This window comes from Hipposideros armiger, unplaced genomic scaffold (assembly GCF_001890085.2).
Source record: "Hipposideros armiger isolate ML-2016 unplaced genomic scaffold, ASM189008v1 scaffold_93, whole genome shotgun sequence".
NCBI classification, from domain to species: Eukaryota; Metazoa; Chordata; class Mammalia; order Chiroptera; family Hipposideridae; genus Hipposideros; species Hipposideros armiger.
Genome location: NW_017731443.1, coordinates 3171190 through 3188243, shown reverse-complemented (window position 1 = coordinate 3188243; position 17054 = coordinate 3171190). Strand labels below are relative to the sequence as shown.

At 47.2% G+C, this 17054-nt stretch overlaps 1 protein-coding gene across 5 annotated transcripts in view; it reads left to right on the top strand.

Moving 5' to 3' along the window:
• Nucleotides 1–17054, top strand: part of MARK2 (microtubule affinity regulating kinase 2) — a 54483-nt gene that overhangs the window by 13407 nt on the left and 24022 nt on the right. Inside the window, exon 1 of one of the 5 annotated variants that reach the window (XM_019645357.1) lies at nucleotides 10029–10126. The exons of 3 other annotated variants lie outside the window; for them this stretch is intronic. In XM_019645357.1, coding sequence (XP_019500902.1) covers nucleotides 10091–10126 — 36 coding nt within the window. In that variant the 5' untranslated portion in view covers nucleotides 10029–10090. Of the gene's footprint in view, nucleotides 1–10028; nucleotides 10127–14254; nucleotides 14278–17054 lie in introns of those variants that run through there. One more of the 5 variants, XM_019645355.1, reaches the window with a different exon arrangement.

Below are 17054 nucleotides of genomic sequence, written 5' to 3'. Positions count from 1 at the left end.
CGCTCTTAACCAACTGAGCCACTCGGCCGGCCCCCCAATGTTCTTTTTAAATGAGTGGATACATGTTAAAATCTTTCTCATATTAATTTCTAATGCATAAAATGTTGGTAGCTCTAATACATACAAAAACAAAAGCTTTTTGGGGACCCAATTATTTTTAATAGTACAAAGGGTTTCTGAAATCAAACAGTTTAAGAATCATGGTTTTAGACAAAACTTGGGTTAATTCTCTCTGGCTTTGGTTGGTCAGTTTCTTGGTAATTTCATAAAAATCATGTTGCAATTCCTAGCCCCTATTTAGCCCTGAGTGGGCCTCAGGAAGACACTTGCTGCCTTGGTTTGTTGTCGTAGCTGAGGAAGCTGGCTCTCAGTGATCCGAGGGACTTGGACCAAAGTTGGCTCGTTTCTTCCTTTGAATACATAGCATTGGTCTTGTGAGTTTTTTTAAAGTTAAATTTTATTTTCAAAATTTGAGATAATTTTAAACTTAGAAGAATTGCAAAAATAGTCCAGAGAGTTCCTGTACATTCTTCACCCAGTTTCCCCTTATGTTAACATCTTATGTAACCATAGAGCATATATCAAAATTAAGAATTAATCTGGTATAATACTATTAACCAAAGCACAGAACTCATTCAGATTTTATCAGTTTTTTTCACTGATGTGTTTTTTCTGTTCTAGGGTCCAGTCCAGGATCCCACACTGCATTTAGTTGTCATGACTCCATAGTCTCCTCAAATCTGTGACTATTTCTTAATTTTTTTCATGTCTTTCGTAACACTGGCGATTTTGAAAAATATTGGTCGGTTATTTTATAGACTGCTCTTCAGTTATGGTAGTCTGAAATTTTCTTACGGCCTTGTGCTTTAATTCCATTTTTTTTTCATTGTAGGAAAATACACATAACATACAATTTACATTTTCATAATTTTCATTTTCATAATTTTTAAGTGTATAGTCCATTGGCATTAAGTAGATTCACAATGTTATGTAACCATCACCATTATTTCTAGAACTTTTTCATCATGCCAAACAGAAACTCTGTGTCAGTTAAACAATAACTCTCCATCTTCCCCACCCTCTGCATCTGGTGGCCTCTATTCTACTTTATGTATATATGAGTTTTCCTATTGTAGATACCTCCTATAAATGGAATCATACAGTTTTTTTGTGTCTGACTCATTTCATGTAGTGTAATGTGTTCAAGGCTCATCCATGTTGTAGCTTTAATTCCATTTTAAAAATTAACTTGGATTTTCTGTGATGATATGTATTAAGTTGATATGTTGGAAAATATACTTAAGACATGTAGTTAATGGGTTTAGTAATATTTTAAATGAATTAATAGTTTAACATTTTCTCAGTTTTAATTGTAACACAGTAGCTATAACCCACATTAACAAAACCTATTTGAGGTCCTTAATAATTAAGAGTGTAAAGGGTTTCCAGACAGACGTGTGAGAATCGCTTCTGTAGACAAGAATGACGTTGATATCCCTGTCCTTGATTGGTTTGTTACTTGCTATGACCTCATAGTGAGCCTTTGTTTTACAATTCCCAGAGTCCTAGCTGGGCTGCTGGAAGGTAGTTGCTGCTTTGGTTTGCAGTTGTTCTAGCTGAGGAAGCTGGTTCTCAGTGACCCGAGGGACTTTGACCAAAGTTGGCTTTTTTCCTTCTCCTAATACAGAGCATTGGCCTTTTTTTTTTTTTTTATTCCATTAAAAAGATCATTTGGCTTACTTGGATTTCATTATGACAGGTTTTTTTTTTAAGCTTTTGTGTTGGCTATTGGTCAATTCCAAATTTGAAAACTGCAAAGCTTGCTTAGCCTCTAACCTTGAAGAACCTTGGTGCCTACAATAGCTGAAGGCCAGTGGGCTCCAGTCACTCACTAAAGCCAGAACACCCCACAGCCTGTAGTGCCTACACACTTTGTTCCTATTTCTTCTATACTTAACTCTTTGTTGGCCCCGTTTCTTAATGCCTGCCAAATCCCATACTTCTGTAGGTACATTTTATTTTCTCCTGTAAGAGGTAAGCATATTTGGTGTGTGTTCGTAACAGCGTGTAAACTTGATCATTGATGAATCTTTAAGAGATAGGTGAAATTGCATTGGATATCGAGTTCTGAACCACGTTACCATTCTCGACCTCGTTCTTTTCTTGATTTATCCTCCAACTTCTGTAGCACCTCTAACTTTTGAAAGCTTCCCTTAGTACCGTTAACAGACCTTTGGGCCTCTTCTGATAGACACTTGGACCAGCTTTAAGCAAATCTTTTTAAACTGATCTGATTTGCTCAGCATCACTTCTTATCAGAATCATTAAAAAACACTGTTTAATCAAGTGCTTAACTAATATCAGTTTGAATCTACATATAGACTTGCAGGATTATAGCCCCTTTTCCCCTCACTCAGCAAGTCCCATAATCCTGTGCTTTTTACACAAAGCATATTTCTTTTCAGATTCACATGTGGCTTTCATTGCAATTGCAGAATTGAACTTGATGTGCTTTTTTCTCTCTCTCGCTTCGGCCACTGGTTTGTGTGGAAGATGGACTTTTGCTTTTTAAAGGGGATTTGTTCACTGTTAGCTAAGGCAGTGACTCAGTGTAACAGTGCCTCCTGGATGGCCTTCTAAGTACACCACTGTTCCAAGTGGTTGGGAAACGCTTAAATGGAATGAACTGAGTACTTGAAAGGTAGACAGTGCCCCCAACCATTCTCACTCCAGGCACGGTGTGTGCCTGAGGCTCTGTCTTTGGCTATAGACATAATAACAGCCAGTGTTTATTGAGCACTTGGTTTGTCCCAGACACTTGTTTAGGTGTTTTACATGATCAACTCATTTAATCTTTGTGAGATAGTGGATCTTATTTTCCCCACTTTACAGATAAGGAAACAGGGCCCAGAAATGTTGAATAATTTGTTTAAAGTCACAAACCCAAGTGGTCCTGCATATGTTGGTGTCAAAACCAGACTTTCTAGACTGTGGCGAGCCCTTTGGCCCTGGTTCCAGTTAGCGCCCAGTTAGTGTGGGGCAAAACGGACCGCCCAGGATGTTGGCTTTAGGGTCTTGTGGACTGCCTTTTTCCGCCCTCGGTGGCCTATTGCCAGGGTGGCTCAGGTGGTGGAGGTGCAGTGGAGGCAGCTCTGGCTTACCTCCTGGGTCTCGACTGTGCCATGTAAGAGCTGTGGGAAACGTAACAAAAGAAGAAAAAAAAAACAACCTCATTTAATCCTGGCTTCTTCTTCTCCTCTTTATCTCTTCTCATCATCTGGAATTTAAAGAACCCCTTTAGAAAAACCAGAGTCCTGAGACCTAAAATCGGCAACCAACAAATAAGTACCCCAGAGCATAGGACAGTTTGGGTTCCTAGATTTGACTGTCCTATGCTGTGGTACCCATGAAATGCTGGGATTCTGGAGCTCCTGTGGTAAGCACTCCTTCCTCACAAAAGGGAAAAAAAAAGAAGAGGAAAGCTTTTGTGTGTGGATCTTAACCATGTACCTTTTATCCTTATGAAACTAGCGTTCTCTCTTTACAACCCAACCTTCTGTGTGCCCCGACACATGCAAAGGCCCAGAGCTACTTGCTTTTAGCCTTGACTGCCAAGGGCACTGAGCACTGATGCTGCTGATGTGCATTTGGGACCCGCCAGTTCAATCCTGGACGCTGAACTCTGTCCGTCCTGCTGTGTCTGTTTATTCCATTTGTAATATGCCACCAGTTCCTGTTGGCATTTGTCCCGTCTTCCTTTGGTTCACCTCTCCCTCCTAAAGCTAGTCCCTGGAACTCAGTCTGTCGTCCTCCTAGACATCTGTAGTCGTTTCTAGTGAGAGTGATTGCTGTGTGCGCCTCTGTGGAATTTCAGTTAGTTGAGTTTATGAGTTTATGGTTTGATTTACTTGCTTGTCTCACCCTGGCAATAGTGACTTATTCTGTTAGAGGTTTTGGTTTTTATTAAGCAAAGTTCTAAAATTTCGAGCCTATTTAAAGATACCAGCATGGGGTGAGGATAAAGGGGTGAGCTGCTGCACTTGGTTTAAGCATCACTTATCCACTTGTGCCCCTCTGCTGCCCTGGCAGAGAAAGAGAGGGAGTCCGATTGTATGATGGTGTTTGTGTTCAAACCTGTTTCATTTCTCCAAGATCACGGTTATATGTCAGTTCTAAATTACTTTAGAACCCATCATTTTGTTATAGCGGAAAAAGCAAGGTCCACATAAATTACTTTGACAAGCACAGCTTTCTCACGAGTGCTTCTCCCCGCTCCCTGCGTCCCATCTCGGCACATTTTTTTCTCAGCAGAGGTAGCTGCTGTTCACACACAGGTATTTTTCAGTGATGCGGGCCACTGCTTCCTTGGAGAGTGTATGGCGGCATTTTCTTGCTAATGAAAAGGCTGTCATAATGGGTTAGGTCCATTGAGGCCCTGCCCTTCTGTATTTGTATTCCCAGGGAGAAAAATGTCTGCCTTAATTACCACATCACGGTGGCTGAGAGGTGTGGCTGCTAATTGATTAGATGACAGCCCTTTGCATTAATGTGGAAATGTTGGGGCTGTTCTTTTTGTTTCTAAATAAACAAATAGATTTGAGCCAGGTCAGTTTATTTTGGAGAGATGCAGATCTGTAGAGGGATTTTCCCTTGTGAATCTCATGTCTTCAGGACCATTTCTGTGTTCTGTTTTCGAACCTGCCAGTAAGAAGCACTTAGGTAGCTTTTGTTGCCATTTTGGTTCAGGTGATGAGTAATGCCTCTTCCTCCCTGGCTCCTCCCCTGTGCTCCCTTTCTGTTTGGTAGCACTAGATTCCTTTATTTGGTTGGGTTTTCATTCCCTCCTTCTGTGTTGGAATGATTGAACCCTATTCTGAAATATATTTTTCAGACAGTGTTTAAAAGCAAACACCCTGCCTTTCTTGAAACCACAGAAACTGCTTGTGAAACAGCCGATAGGGCAAGCTGCCAAATCCACACTGTTAAAACCAATCCCTTAATGACAAAATGTCAAACACTGATGTTAAACCTTCATTAGGATTATGGTGTGAGGATTTTTCTTGATAATAAATGTTTAGGTGCCGAGCTCCCAGGTTCACACTCAGCGTGCTTACATTATAAAATTCTTCGTGGTAAACCATTCCAGGAGAGTCTTGTGTAGCTAATCTGCTGTCGACTATACAGGAAAGGGTTCAAACAAACCAATTCCCATTCCCCCTCACCTACTTTCTTTTTTTCCAGGAAGTGGTTTTCTTTTGAGGTGATTTGGACCAAGCCCTCACCAACTTTTCCTATTTTTAAGATAGAACTAGCTTCAGAATTGTTTTTTCCCCAGCGGAGGAGAACTTGGGCCCTAATCTTTATCCCTGGGCTCTGAATTAACTGACTCTTTCTTATTAGATGGCATAGAATCTTCTCTGTTTGTCTAGGGAATCTTATGTCCTTCCAAGTACCTTCAGGAATGAGTATTTGCTCCTCCCTGCTACCTCCCAGAAGAGCTCTGACACTGCCGGTAGCCTGATGGGTAAGGGTGCAGCTTAAAAACTGGTGTTGGTGTGCACTGAGCCATAACACCGATTGAATGGGAATTAAGGAAGGAGACCAGGCTTGACGACCAACAGTTGGGAAATGAAATGAAAACTATAAAACGTGCCCCCTGGTCACAGCCCACACTGAGATATGGCATTCCGGATGGTTCCGGATGCGGGGCTTCAGGGATCCCTCCCAAACCTTCCCTTCTCTGCTCTGTTGCTAGGGGCTTTTCCTGACTTCATTTCCACGGCCTGAGTCCTGAGCAACTTTTTTTTACTGTGTTTGCGCTCTTCCCATATCATCTTTGCTTGCAGTTGGGCCTGTCTCTGGTTTCCAGATGGGGGTGAGATAAGGAAAGCTAAATGATTGATCCTGTAGTGAGTTTCCTTGGGTGGGCTTCCTCTTATGTCAGCATCACAGGCCTCTGACCATGGTCGCTTCTGTGGGTTCCCGGGCATCCCATTCATTGAAGTCCCAGGGTCTCCGTAGAGCCTGCCAGCACTCATGGTCCTTGCTAGAAGTGAGACCTGGGGTCTTCTGATTTCTTAGCCCATGGCTGACTTCTAGAAAATTTGGGGGAAATAGGTGATCTGTAACTTGAGTTCCTAGATTTGGTCCCATATCAAACTGTGATTTGTGCTATTTCTCCTACTAGGTAATCAACTCTTTTGAAAGATGGACTGCATTTTATCCTTCTCTGTGTCCCTTCCTCCCCCAGGGTCTTCAGATGCTTTGTGCATTATCATCTCTCAATTAATTGTGAAATAAAAAATAAGAAAAATTATAACATGGGCATTGTTCCCCACTTGCAGCCAGCCCTGGGGAAGTATGTCCATATTGATTTGTAAATCAGACCTGTCTATCATAAGTCACAAGTCAGTGTCGTAATAGGTGCAATAATGACTAAAAAGAACAACTTTTTCAGGATGAGAGGACGAGAGGGAAGGTTTATTCCATTACTAGGGTTGTGATAAGAGCTCAGAGCGGAAGCCACAGGGGGAGAATGCTGCTTAGGAAACCCTGTCTGGCTTTCCGAAGTAGGGACCATAGCCAGAGAGCAAGCCCTTCTGGTTTTGCCGAGTTCTGACCCACAGCGTCTCTCTGGCAACGTCGTTGCTTGTTAAATTGGCCTCGTCCTACCCTCGTTTACGATGGCTGGACAGAGGTACCCTGAGTGGTGGGAATTCTGTCCAGAGTTGGACAGATCATATGGTCTGTATCGGAAGGCTGAAGTTACTTAGAGTGGGAGACGAGCTCAGGAGCACGGCACAGGACGAACTGCTCTCACACCACCTCAGCACCCGCCGATGGGGACGGCCCACGTCTGTCCTCGAGCATCTCAGGGAGATGATTTGCCTTTCTGAATTGACCAACAGCTGTGAAATCAGGGACCACGTTTTCCAGGACCATTGTGGGTGAGGCAAGAGTGAGGAAAAATGACCATTTTCTCCTTTCTTCTTGATTGCCTGCCCTTTGTGACTCGGTGTGAATGCTCCACCTGACTTTTGAATGTCCTGTTTTTGAACGGGTGCAGAAGGCATCAGCAGTGCAGGGCGGTGGAAAAAGGACCCGTTGGACTGGTCTGCTTGGACCCGCCTCCCCCTCCCCCACTCTGGGCAGGGAGACTGAAACTGCTCCTTCTGGGCTTTGCCAACTCATCTCCCCATGGCATGCAGGCTGCCCAGGAGCCCTCAGAGGAGCCAGCTGCTGGGGAATCATGCTGCAGGTGAGGCAGGTGCTAGGTGTGGCACGGACCCTAGCAGGCACTGTGCCTACTCAGAGCAGCTCCGACTGAGGCTGCGGAGCCCTGGGGCCTGCTGGAAATAGACTGTGTCATGGTGCCTTTCCCTGCGCCTTGTGGCCACGTTCATGGTATGCAGAAAGGCCGGGAAGGGTGAGGAGCTTGTAAATTGTGGGTGAATGAAGTCTGGGGAGGGAAAGGATCCTTCCCTAGGGCACACTGAGTTCAGGGTTGTAATGTTGCTAAGTCCAGTTGTCATGTAGGTTAATTTTAATTTTTTCAGCCCTAGGCAGAAGAGATTTTTCCAGTGTGTGAGCCTGGTGTTGAAGACACGTTAGATGAGATTTACCTATGGGACCAGACTTTCTGGCAAGGTCAGGATGTGGTTTGCAGGAGGTACAGACCATGTCCATTTCCTGCTCAGGTCTCAGGGACGGGGCTGGAAGGCTTGTGAGCACAGAGGCACTGAGAGCCCTCACATCCGCACATGACAGACCACCAGAGCTCATCTCCAGCCCCTCATTTTATAAGTGGGGAAGCGCAGGTCCCAAGAGGGCGAATGACTTGCTCAAGATTATGTAACTTGTTTGGGCAGAGCCGGGTCTAGAATCGCTCTGTCTTGGAGACCTTGGCACTGTGATTGCTTCCACTTCGAAGGCAGTCCTGTTGTGTAGGTGGCCTACGTGGGGGCTACCTGCAGACCGCACAGCAGATGGGAGACTGGGAAGGGACAAGTGGAGGGGTGGGTAGCAGGCCTCAGCCCCACAGCTGGAGATGAGTTGTGAAATCCTGCCAGGACTCAGGCCCCAGAGAATGGATTTAAGGAAGCGGGCACTACCTTCTAGCTCTGACCTAGGTGGGAGGGCTCCCAGGGAGCAGAGCTGTGCTAACAGCTATTGGGTTAGGAGTCACTCCAAGAAAAGCAGGAATACCATGACCCTGACTTGCCCTCATGAAAAGCCTTTCTTGAGAGCCTGTTAGGTATCAGGCACTGTGCCTGGGCCTGAGGACACAGATGATTTAAGTCCTGGAAATTTCCCTTAGGCGGCTGTCAGTCTTGTGTAATGGTGAACAAGACAGCCACCAAGAGTGGAGACAGGCCGTTCAGCAAGCAGGGATGGCCTAGTGCGAGAAGGGCTGACCTGCAGATGCTGGAGACACGTATCAGGGACCCTGCGATATCAGAAGGATGGAGCAAGGAAAGCTTCGTGGAGGAAGTGATGTCTGAGCCAAGGCTAACCTGGAAGAAAAATGGGAGCAGATATTGGAGGGAAAGTGTCCCAGGCAGTAGGAGGCTGTAGCAAAGGTCTGGAGGTCTGAGAGAACGATCTACATTTGCGGACAGGTGCTAGGAGCCCAGAGTGAGACTCGAGGAGGGGACATGGGTGAGGCTGGAGCAATAGGCAGAGAAGGGGAGCCAACCAGCTTCTAATGCAGCTGAAGGCAAAATCCAGGAAGCATGTGGGTCTAAAAATCAATTTTACATGTATATATACCTGCATAGACATTTACATACATATGTGTACACATACACACATATAATGCACGTGTGTATATGTGTATGTGTATTTAAGGGGTGCTCTGCATATGAAGCCATCACTTCCTGTTTCCAGTGCTGGGTGCCCTGCTGAGATGACTGTTGGTGTCTCCCTGCCCCACCCCCCAACCATGTTGCACAGTAGAAGGGGTTTTCTCTGTGGGTTTGGGTGGAGAGTAGGCTGTTCTAAGTTTCTGTGCTGGTTGGTGTTAGCTTTGGAGCAGGGCTGGCTGAGGACACTGTCGGGCTTCTTCAGGCCCAGGGGTCAGTCAGCACCAGTTTCCCCGTCTCAGGGGAGTGACTCAGCAGCCCGTAGCTGCTAGCTGCGGCGGGATGTTCTGCAGGGTTTTCAGAGCAGCCTGTGGAGGCCCATGGTAGCTGTTGGTGAGAAAGAGGAAGTACTGGCTGGCTACTCCTCCTGCCAGTCCTGACAGGCATTTCTCTCACTAAACAGCACCTCTCTGTGGCAGCCTTGGGCTCGACTCTGGCAGAGGAGGAGCGCTGCCCTCCCCATGGGAGGGGCAGTCATCTTTGGCTTCTGCTCTGCCCTTGGTCACAGACTAGATTGCACGACACAGCCAGTGAGAGTCCCCCTTCCCTCCTGTCATTGGCACTCAGGGACACAGCTGCTTGAGTGGCAGACCTTAGCTTAGAGGCTTGTGGAAATGACCCTGCTCCAAACTACAGGGTTCCGGGCACAGCCGGCAAAGCGTGTGAAAATTGGCCTAAGGGAGTGGATTGTCCGCCTCGGGAGGGCATAATGGGACAGCATTGCACTGCTGACTAAAAATGGGTGTTGCCCTGTAGACAGCTGGGCTGTCCCCTCTCCTGCCAGGGAGCAAGTTTTGTTCCCATGCTCGTCTGGCTTTTACTGTTTCCCCTCCTGCCTTTCCCCAGAGACCATAAACCTGCCCACCTCCTGTTATGTTCTAGTTCTGATAGGAGTACCATTCAGAGTTCTTGGCAGGAGACCAACCCACTTCTACGAGGGTTAGTTCCCCTCCTTTTCCCAGTGTGTTTGATGTGCACGTTCCCCAGAGTTCTCCTGCAGCTGGTTGGCTCTGTAGTGCCCAGAGATTGGAGCTCTCCTGAAACGGGAACCCAGCTGCTTCCCTCCTTCGCTTTAGGGGCGGGGCTTGAAAATAGAGAATCATAATCTCCCTTCCTCCTCCTCCCCCTCCTCCTCCTCCTTGTCCTCCCCACCCCCCTAACACTGCCAAGCAAACTGGAGTGACTGGCTCGGAGCCTCTGAGCCGGACTCAGCCCGCTCACTGCTCTGCATGACAGCAGCCATCTGGAGAAAGATTAATGGACGTGTGAGTATGTGGACTCTGCAGCACGTTACTGTCTCGGCCTGCTCCTCTGCGGCAGGTGTGGACTTACCCTGGTGTTAGGGAGACCAGGGCTCCTTAGAGGAGATGGCGAGCCACCCAGGTGTGTGTTGGCCAAGGCCACCCTGTTTTCTAAGGTGTGGAGAAATGGAAAGCGCTTCTCAACACCCCTGCTCTTCAGAAGAGTTTAGTGGGTGGTCGGGAGTCTATTCTTGGAATCCCTTGCAGCACAATATCCCTTTTTTTCCTAAGCTGGACTTACTACCTTCAGTTTTTGTAGGAAGGTTAGGAAAGTGGTAGCTGCTCCTTTGCTAGAAAGGGGATGTTGAGAGGGAGGGAGCACAGGTGGCCAGCGGGTGTATCATGTTGCCCCTCTGGCTGGCAGAGAAGAGACACCACCCAGCCCTCTTCTGCTGACCTCTTCATCCAGCCACAGGAACACCCACATGGAAACATCCTCTTGCTGCTAAGGTTTGAGTGCCTAAGGCAGAGACCAGGCCGGAGCAGCCCAAGCTTGCTGGGAGGAGAGGATTGGTTATTTAGGGGCTGTGACAAATGGCTTTGCAGAGGAGCTGGGGAGAAAGACTCGGATTTCACAGAACCAGAGGCAGCATCCGCAGCATCTCTGTCAAGAGCATAGATTGCTGACCCACCACCTTCCCTTCCTCCTGTGCCTTGAGGCCAGTGCTGTCACTTTTAGGTGGACCCTCTGGTTAGAGAGGACAGCCCTAACCTGGTCTCTGGGCTCCCTGATGCTTGAACCCTTCTGCCCCGGAGCTGTACCTAATTTGTCTCCTAATTCTGGCTTTGAGTAGGGCGAGAAATGGTCATACGAAGCTCTGTATTGGGAGTTTGACTTCTGAGTGGGCATTTCGGCATCTGAGAACTGAGTGCTCTCTTCATCCAGATGTACCCTTGAAAACACCCTCTTTCTTAAGCCCTAAGTCACATTTCTCGGTGGGCCAGGAATGCTTGCTTGGGTATTAATTTAATTTGGAGCTCTTCTCTGTAGTCTGCCCCCCCCCAAAAAAAAACCAAACCTTTTATACAAAGAACATTGGAAAAATTGAGCAGCGCCTCAAGGTCACTGGATCATTAGTGGTACTTGGCATAGGTAGCTTGTTTGGCATTTGGTGAGAGATTTCTGCTTTATATTTGAGCAAAAGATTTCTTGGCGGGAGGCCTCTGTGCTGTGTTCCTAGTGCTTGCCCTGTGTAAGGGTTTGCCCTCTCCTCTCCCCTGACAGGTTGTTTTAATCCTCTTGCCTATAAACAAGTACAGCAGAATATGTCAGGCCAGCTCACATGACCTTGGTTATCTCTTCATGGGGTAACCAGCATCAGCTTCAGATACCACAGTCACTTGATGTGCTAGAGCTGTCAGGGTAAAGAGGTGGAGACTCCAGGAGGAAGCCTGGGTCTGCCAAGGAAGGTAAATGGAAGTGAGTGTGATCCTTGGTGAGGAGGACCAGGTAGGAAAAGTCAGCTACCATTGACAGGAGAAGACAGCTAGACCGTTTCATTCCTTCTTGCCTTTATTATTGCTGAATTCCTACTCCTGGCATCTCATTTATCTTTCTCCTGTATCTCACATCCTTTCTGCAGGGGCCCAGGACATGCAGCTGTTTCAGGAAACTGCCCCAGAGACAGATGCATGCTAGCATGGGATACAAAACCCAACACCAAAAACCTCATCTTCCCAAACGGTGATCTTGTTATTTTCGTGTGAAGGACAGCTGGTGGTAGGAGCCTCGCTGCCTCAGAAGGCTGCTGAGTCTCCACGCCAGAGACACTCAGGAGCTGGAGATGCAGCTAAGTTTACACACGCACACACACACATTTCCCTCATCTCACAACTGAAGAAGCAGCGCTCTGTAGTACATAGTCCCTCTTCAGGGACTCTAGCCACTGTGTGTGTGTGTGTGTGTGTGTGTGTTTCTTAAATGCTAGTCATATTTCCCATTGTTGATTTGCAAAGTTCCTAGGTCCATATATCTAGAAAATATTGGCATAATTACCAACATTGTGTATCTCAGGAGCTGTGTTGTATACTCTGGATTTTCCTAGGGTGGGATGTGTATGTTTAAAGTGCTTCTTATTGGGAGAGTAGTGTGGCCTTTTATGGGGGGAGATAAAACATTTGAGCTGCTGGAGACTTTTCTGGCTCTAAGAAACCCAAGTTCAAGTCTGAGTTGTGCGAATAGATGACCAGAACTTGGCCTTTGACTCTAGAGCTCTCCTAGGTCAATTCGAAAAGATCCATCTCTTCAAGATATAGAGCATTTGCAGTGATCATTGAGTAAAGAAGTTAAAGCCCAAAGCCGTATCTTTTTCTGGTAACCTACAGAATAAGTTAGGAAAGCATTCGGAATTATAATAATAGCTAGCATGTCGTGAGTATTTAGTATGTGCAGGCATCATTCTAAGTGTTTTGGATGGTGTTGGGTTTTCGTTAATTTCTGATTTTACACCTTCTGTTTTCTCTTGGTGGAGACCCCATTATGCCTATGGGGTCTTTGTCCTTGATGTTTGTTTGGACACTAGACAGAACAACAGAATGTGTAGCAGTGGCTTCCTGCTGCCCAGCTAGATTCTTCTGATTGGAAGTGTTTTGGGTGGTTTTTCCTCTCAACCTTTAGGTCTTTATTTAAGCCACCAGGCCTATTGGATTGTTGGGGAGGATCTGTATCCCTTTTGCAGCCACTCTTTCTTCCCTGCCCTCCCTGAGTGAGTTTGGAGGAGATCTACAGAGATGGCTGCTTGCCTTCTTCAAAATAACCAGCATGCTGTTGTCTGCAGTCTGTGTAATAGAACATCAGTGCCCAAAAGTGGTCCCCTTCCTCCCCAACACCACCTGTTACTTGGTGGTTCTAGTTCCTGAGGGCTTCCACCAGCACATGAGCTAATCTGTACCAAAGAGCTCTGCTCCCAGGTTCATATCACAGAGGTCAGAAAGCTCAGAACCTCCAACACTGGTCTGAACCCACGTCTCTGTGCTGCCCTGGCCGGGGCTAACTAAGCTGGCCGTTTGTGGACCACTCCCTTCTCTTAGAAACCCATACAGTCACCCTCTTTCCCTAGGATTCTCCCTGAAAAGATGAATATAAAAAGTGCTTTTTAAGAAGGCACTTGTAATGGAAAGTGCCTGTCATCTCATTTCCCGTACTCTGCTCGTAGGCCAAGTGCACGGACAACTAGGGCATCCTGGAGTAGAATTCTCATTGCCACCAGAAAATGAAGTGTTTGGCTTCAGGAGGTAGGGGGTGGGGAGGGGGAACCTAGGCCTAAATGCAGAACATACTGCAGAATATACTGTATACTGACATATACTCAGGCTCACTGAGAAGCTTGTGCTTTCCAATCTTCTCCACCTAACTTCTGACCAAGGAGCCCTCCTCCATTTATCTGGCAAGCTAGCCAAGGCATCTGCCCAGGTCATGGCCACTTAGTAACAGGATCCAGCAATCTCTGCCCTTGGCCGAGGTTTGGGACTGCAGTGGCAGCGACACACACAGTGAGGTGGATATGAGGCATATCCTCGGCCTCAGTTGCTGAGCAGGGGAGACTGACCTAAAGAACGTTTGCTTCTGATATGTCACGGGACTTCTCTCTCTAGCTGGAATTCTACCTGGTCTTCCTTAATTAGTCCTTCTCTCCTATAAGACAGTCTAACCCAAGCAAAATCTTTTTCTCCAGCCTCATTCCTCATCTCCACCTGGGCTCATACCTCCTTAGACCCTCCCTCCTACCCAGCCGCCCCATAATGCTTTGAAGTCCCTCTCCCTCAAGTCCTCTTGTTTCAAGCCCTCTCCCAGAGTTTGAAGGTTAGGGAGCCCCCGTTTCTGCTGTCCACCCTAGGTTTTACTTGGGAACACTGAATTAATTTCCCTGTTCTGGACTATGGTTAAAATCTTAAGCATGGTTAATATACTACTTTAGAACATGGTGGGCCCCCATGGGCTGCTGGCCTGAGGACACAATCTCCATTTGTAACATGTGTCTGTGGATAAATAGTTCCTTCTCATAACGGAACTTTTGGTAAGTTGGGGATTTCTGTCTAATATGCTGCAGAAGATCTGCATGTGCCCTGTGGAAGTGTCCTCATTCCTTCGTGGCCTAGCACCATCTATCAGAAAAGTAAGTTGTCCTCCTGGATGCCAGATGACAATGACAAAAACAAATACACACACCGCTTGCTACCAGAAAGGCTGCTAGAGAGCTGTACTCATCTCCCGTGATTCTTCTGACGGACAGGTGACACTGAACTCTCAGTTTGGGCTGATTTGACCCATTGTCAGGTAACAGGCGCCCCCCCATTCCACAGCTCAGGTGCCCTCAGCTGCTTGGGTTTTTAACAATCTGCTGTAGAAGGAAGAAAACACGTCCGCCTGTGGGCAGGAGCAGCCCAGTGGGGCTTTGCTTATGGAAAGAGCAGCCAGGTAGAGCTTTAATGGTCACTTCAGTGGAGCAGCCACATTGCAGCCTGGCTAGGTGGGGACAGTTCTGAGGTGACAGTGGCGGTGATGGCCTTAGATAGTGTCTTTTTCTTTCCTGCTTGAGCTCTGACCTCTGGTCATGGTGACTTCTGGGGCAGCAAACTTTGCCCCAGAGTTTTTTCTGACAACTCTCTTTGAAACTGGAGGAGTAGGGCAGCAGCATTTTCGCCACTCCCAAAGGAAGATGCAGCGAGAAGAGGCACATGCCTTATTCAGCACCTTCCAGTATAGAGCTGACCTGGGTAGGGCCTGGCAGGCCCAGTGTCCCAGCGCTGGGCTGGCACTGCTCAGCATGGAGGCCTTTTAAGGAAACCACGTTGGAAAGGGCAGAGACAAAGGGTTAAGTCTGCATCCAGGTACAAAGGCTGTTGCATAAACACTGAGAGAGGGGTTTTTTTGTTTTGTTTTTTGTTTTTGTTTTAAGATCTCGTGCTTCTTTTTTACTTTGTGTTGGCAAAAACCCTAGGAGAAGATGGGAAATTCTGGGAGATGATTATGCTGGGTGAGTCAACTGAGCTCCCCAGCTGCCGTTTTTAGTTCCTTTGCTTTTCTGTACCAGGAGACAGTTTGGGGAGGGCGGAGGGGCAGGATGGGAATGCCGATTTGTGCAGCGGAACAGGAGGCAGGTGTGTAAGGGTGACTTCTTGGCTCTCTGGGGTTGACAGGGCCTTACAATCAGTACACTGGTTCAAGGAGAAAATATTAAAGCAGAGCCCCCAGTGTGGCAAACAGTAAATAAATGTCTCCTACAAGTCACTGTCGCTTCCCCAAATCAGTAGATCTTAGAATGGTTCCAGCAATATTGCATTGTCACAGCAAGACACAATGGTTTTGATAGCAAAGCAGTGGAGGGATTGAATGTAGAGAGACTGAGAGAACTGTCTGAAGTGGGAGGTCCTGATGGATGGGCAGCAGGAAGTTCAGAGGAGAGGGTTCCCTTCTGTGATGAAAGGAGGGCTTGGGTTTGATTGACAGGGGCCAGGGATGGGGGTGGGGGAAAGGGGGCTGCTGGTCCTGGGCTGTGCCAGGCCTGTATTCTGAATCTGTCTCCAGTTTACCTTGGTCACCATCTTTGTCCCAAGCTTTGTGTCAGGAGAGAACACCAAGGGCCTTATCACCCACCATCTTAGAAAGCTTGTTAGAACTAACGCCCCATAGATGTCATCCATCCTTGAGAGAGGGGATCTCGTGGCCACTGTCCCTTGTATATTGTCTGCGGCGTACACTGGTGTGGGTTATTGGTGTGAATCCCAGAGGTCGTCATGAAGATACCCCTACACGTTCTCTCATTTATTTGTTTATACACATTTATTTGTTCAGTGCCTTATTGAATACTTCTGCTCTGTGCTTAGGCGTTGTTGTGGGCCATGAATAAGCCAGACCATGGTCCCTTCCTTTGTAGTGTACTCTAGTGGGACCAGCCAACTTCAGAGGGCAACAACGCCTTGAAAGACGGGAAAGGGGTCTTATGGCAAGAGGTTTTGATTTTCCTTCCTCTGCTCTTGTCTTACCTCCTGGGGGGAGGGGGAGGGCAATTTTCAGGCTCAGAAAGTTGTAACACTTTGATTCTGTAAGTATTTTAACGTGCACCAGCTAGATGCAAGCTCTGTTGGGCACTAAGGGCATAGAGGCGAGAGAGAGACTGTCCCTGATCGTTCAGAGCTCGTGGAGACACAAAGTCAGAAGAGCTGAATGGGTACAGATAGGGTGGTGTGAGAGTCCAGAGAAGGGAGAGAGCGCACTCAGCTCAGAAGGCGTCTAGATAACTCTTTGAACAAAAGGATTTGGGATAAACACAGGATAAGAAGGTTTACTTACTTGGATCACTTAAAAGAAGGCATTAGATGATAGCTGGAGCTTTCCTTTTAGTGTGTGTGTACCTATGTAACTTTAAATACCACAGTTCTGATGCCTTTCCTACATGGCAGCCAGAGTGCTGGGGCTGGGGTCCCACCACAGGCCTGTCCCAAGTCGCACCAGATACACCCAGACAGTGTGCTAAAAACATCAATTACTCAGCAAAGGAAAGGAAGTCAGAGGGTGGCCCAGGCACCTCAGCTGCACTAGCTGGTCTCCATCAGCTCCCCACAATACTCTGTAAAGTGAGCCAAACCTTTCTGTTGCAGGCTGCCTTCTGCCTCCCCCAGAGCCCTGGGCTCTTGGCAGGCTGGCTCTCCTGTGATATGGAGGAACTTGTTGGTCTCCATGGTTACAGTAACCCACTGGTAGGGGAGGAGCCGAATGGAGTGCGAGCCTGGCAGTGTGAGCTTCCCCCAGCCCTTGGTACCATGTGGTACCGGGTATGTCAGCTGTTTCTTGGGCCTTTTCTGGGAGGAAGGACTTAAGGAACCGATGAAGGAAAGGGCTTCCTCCTCTGGGCTACTCAGAGGGCAGAGGCGTGGCTGCCTTCTCCCTTAC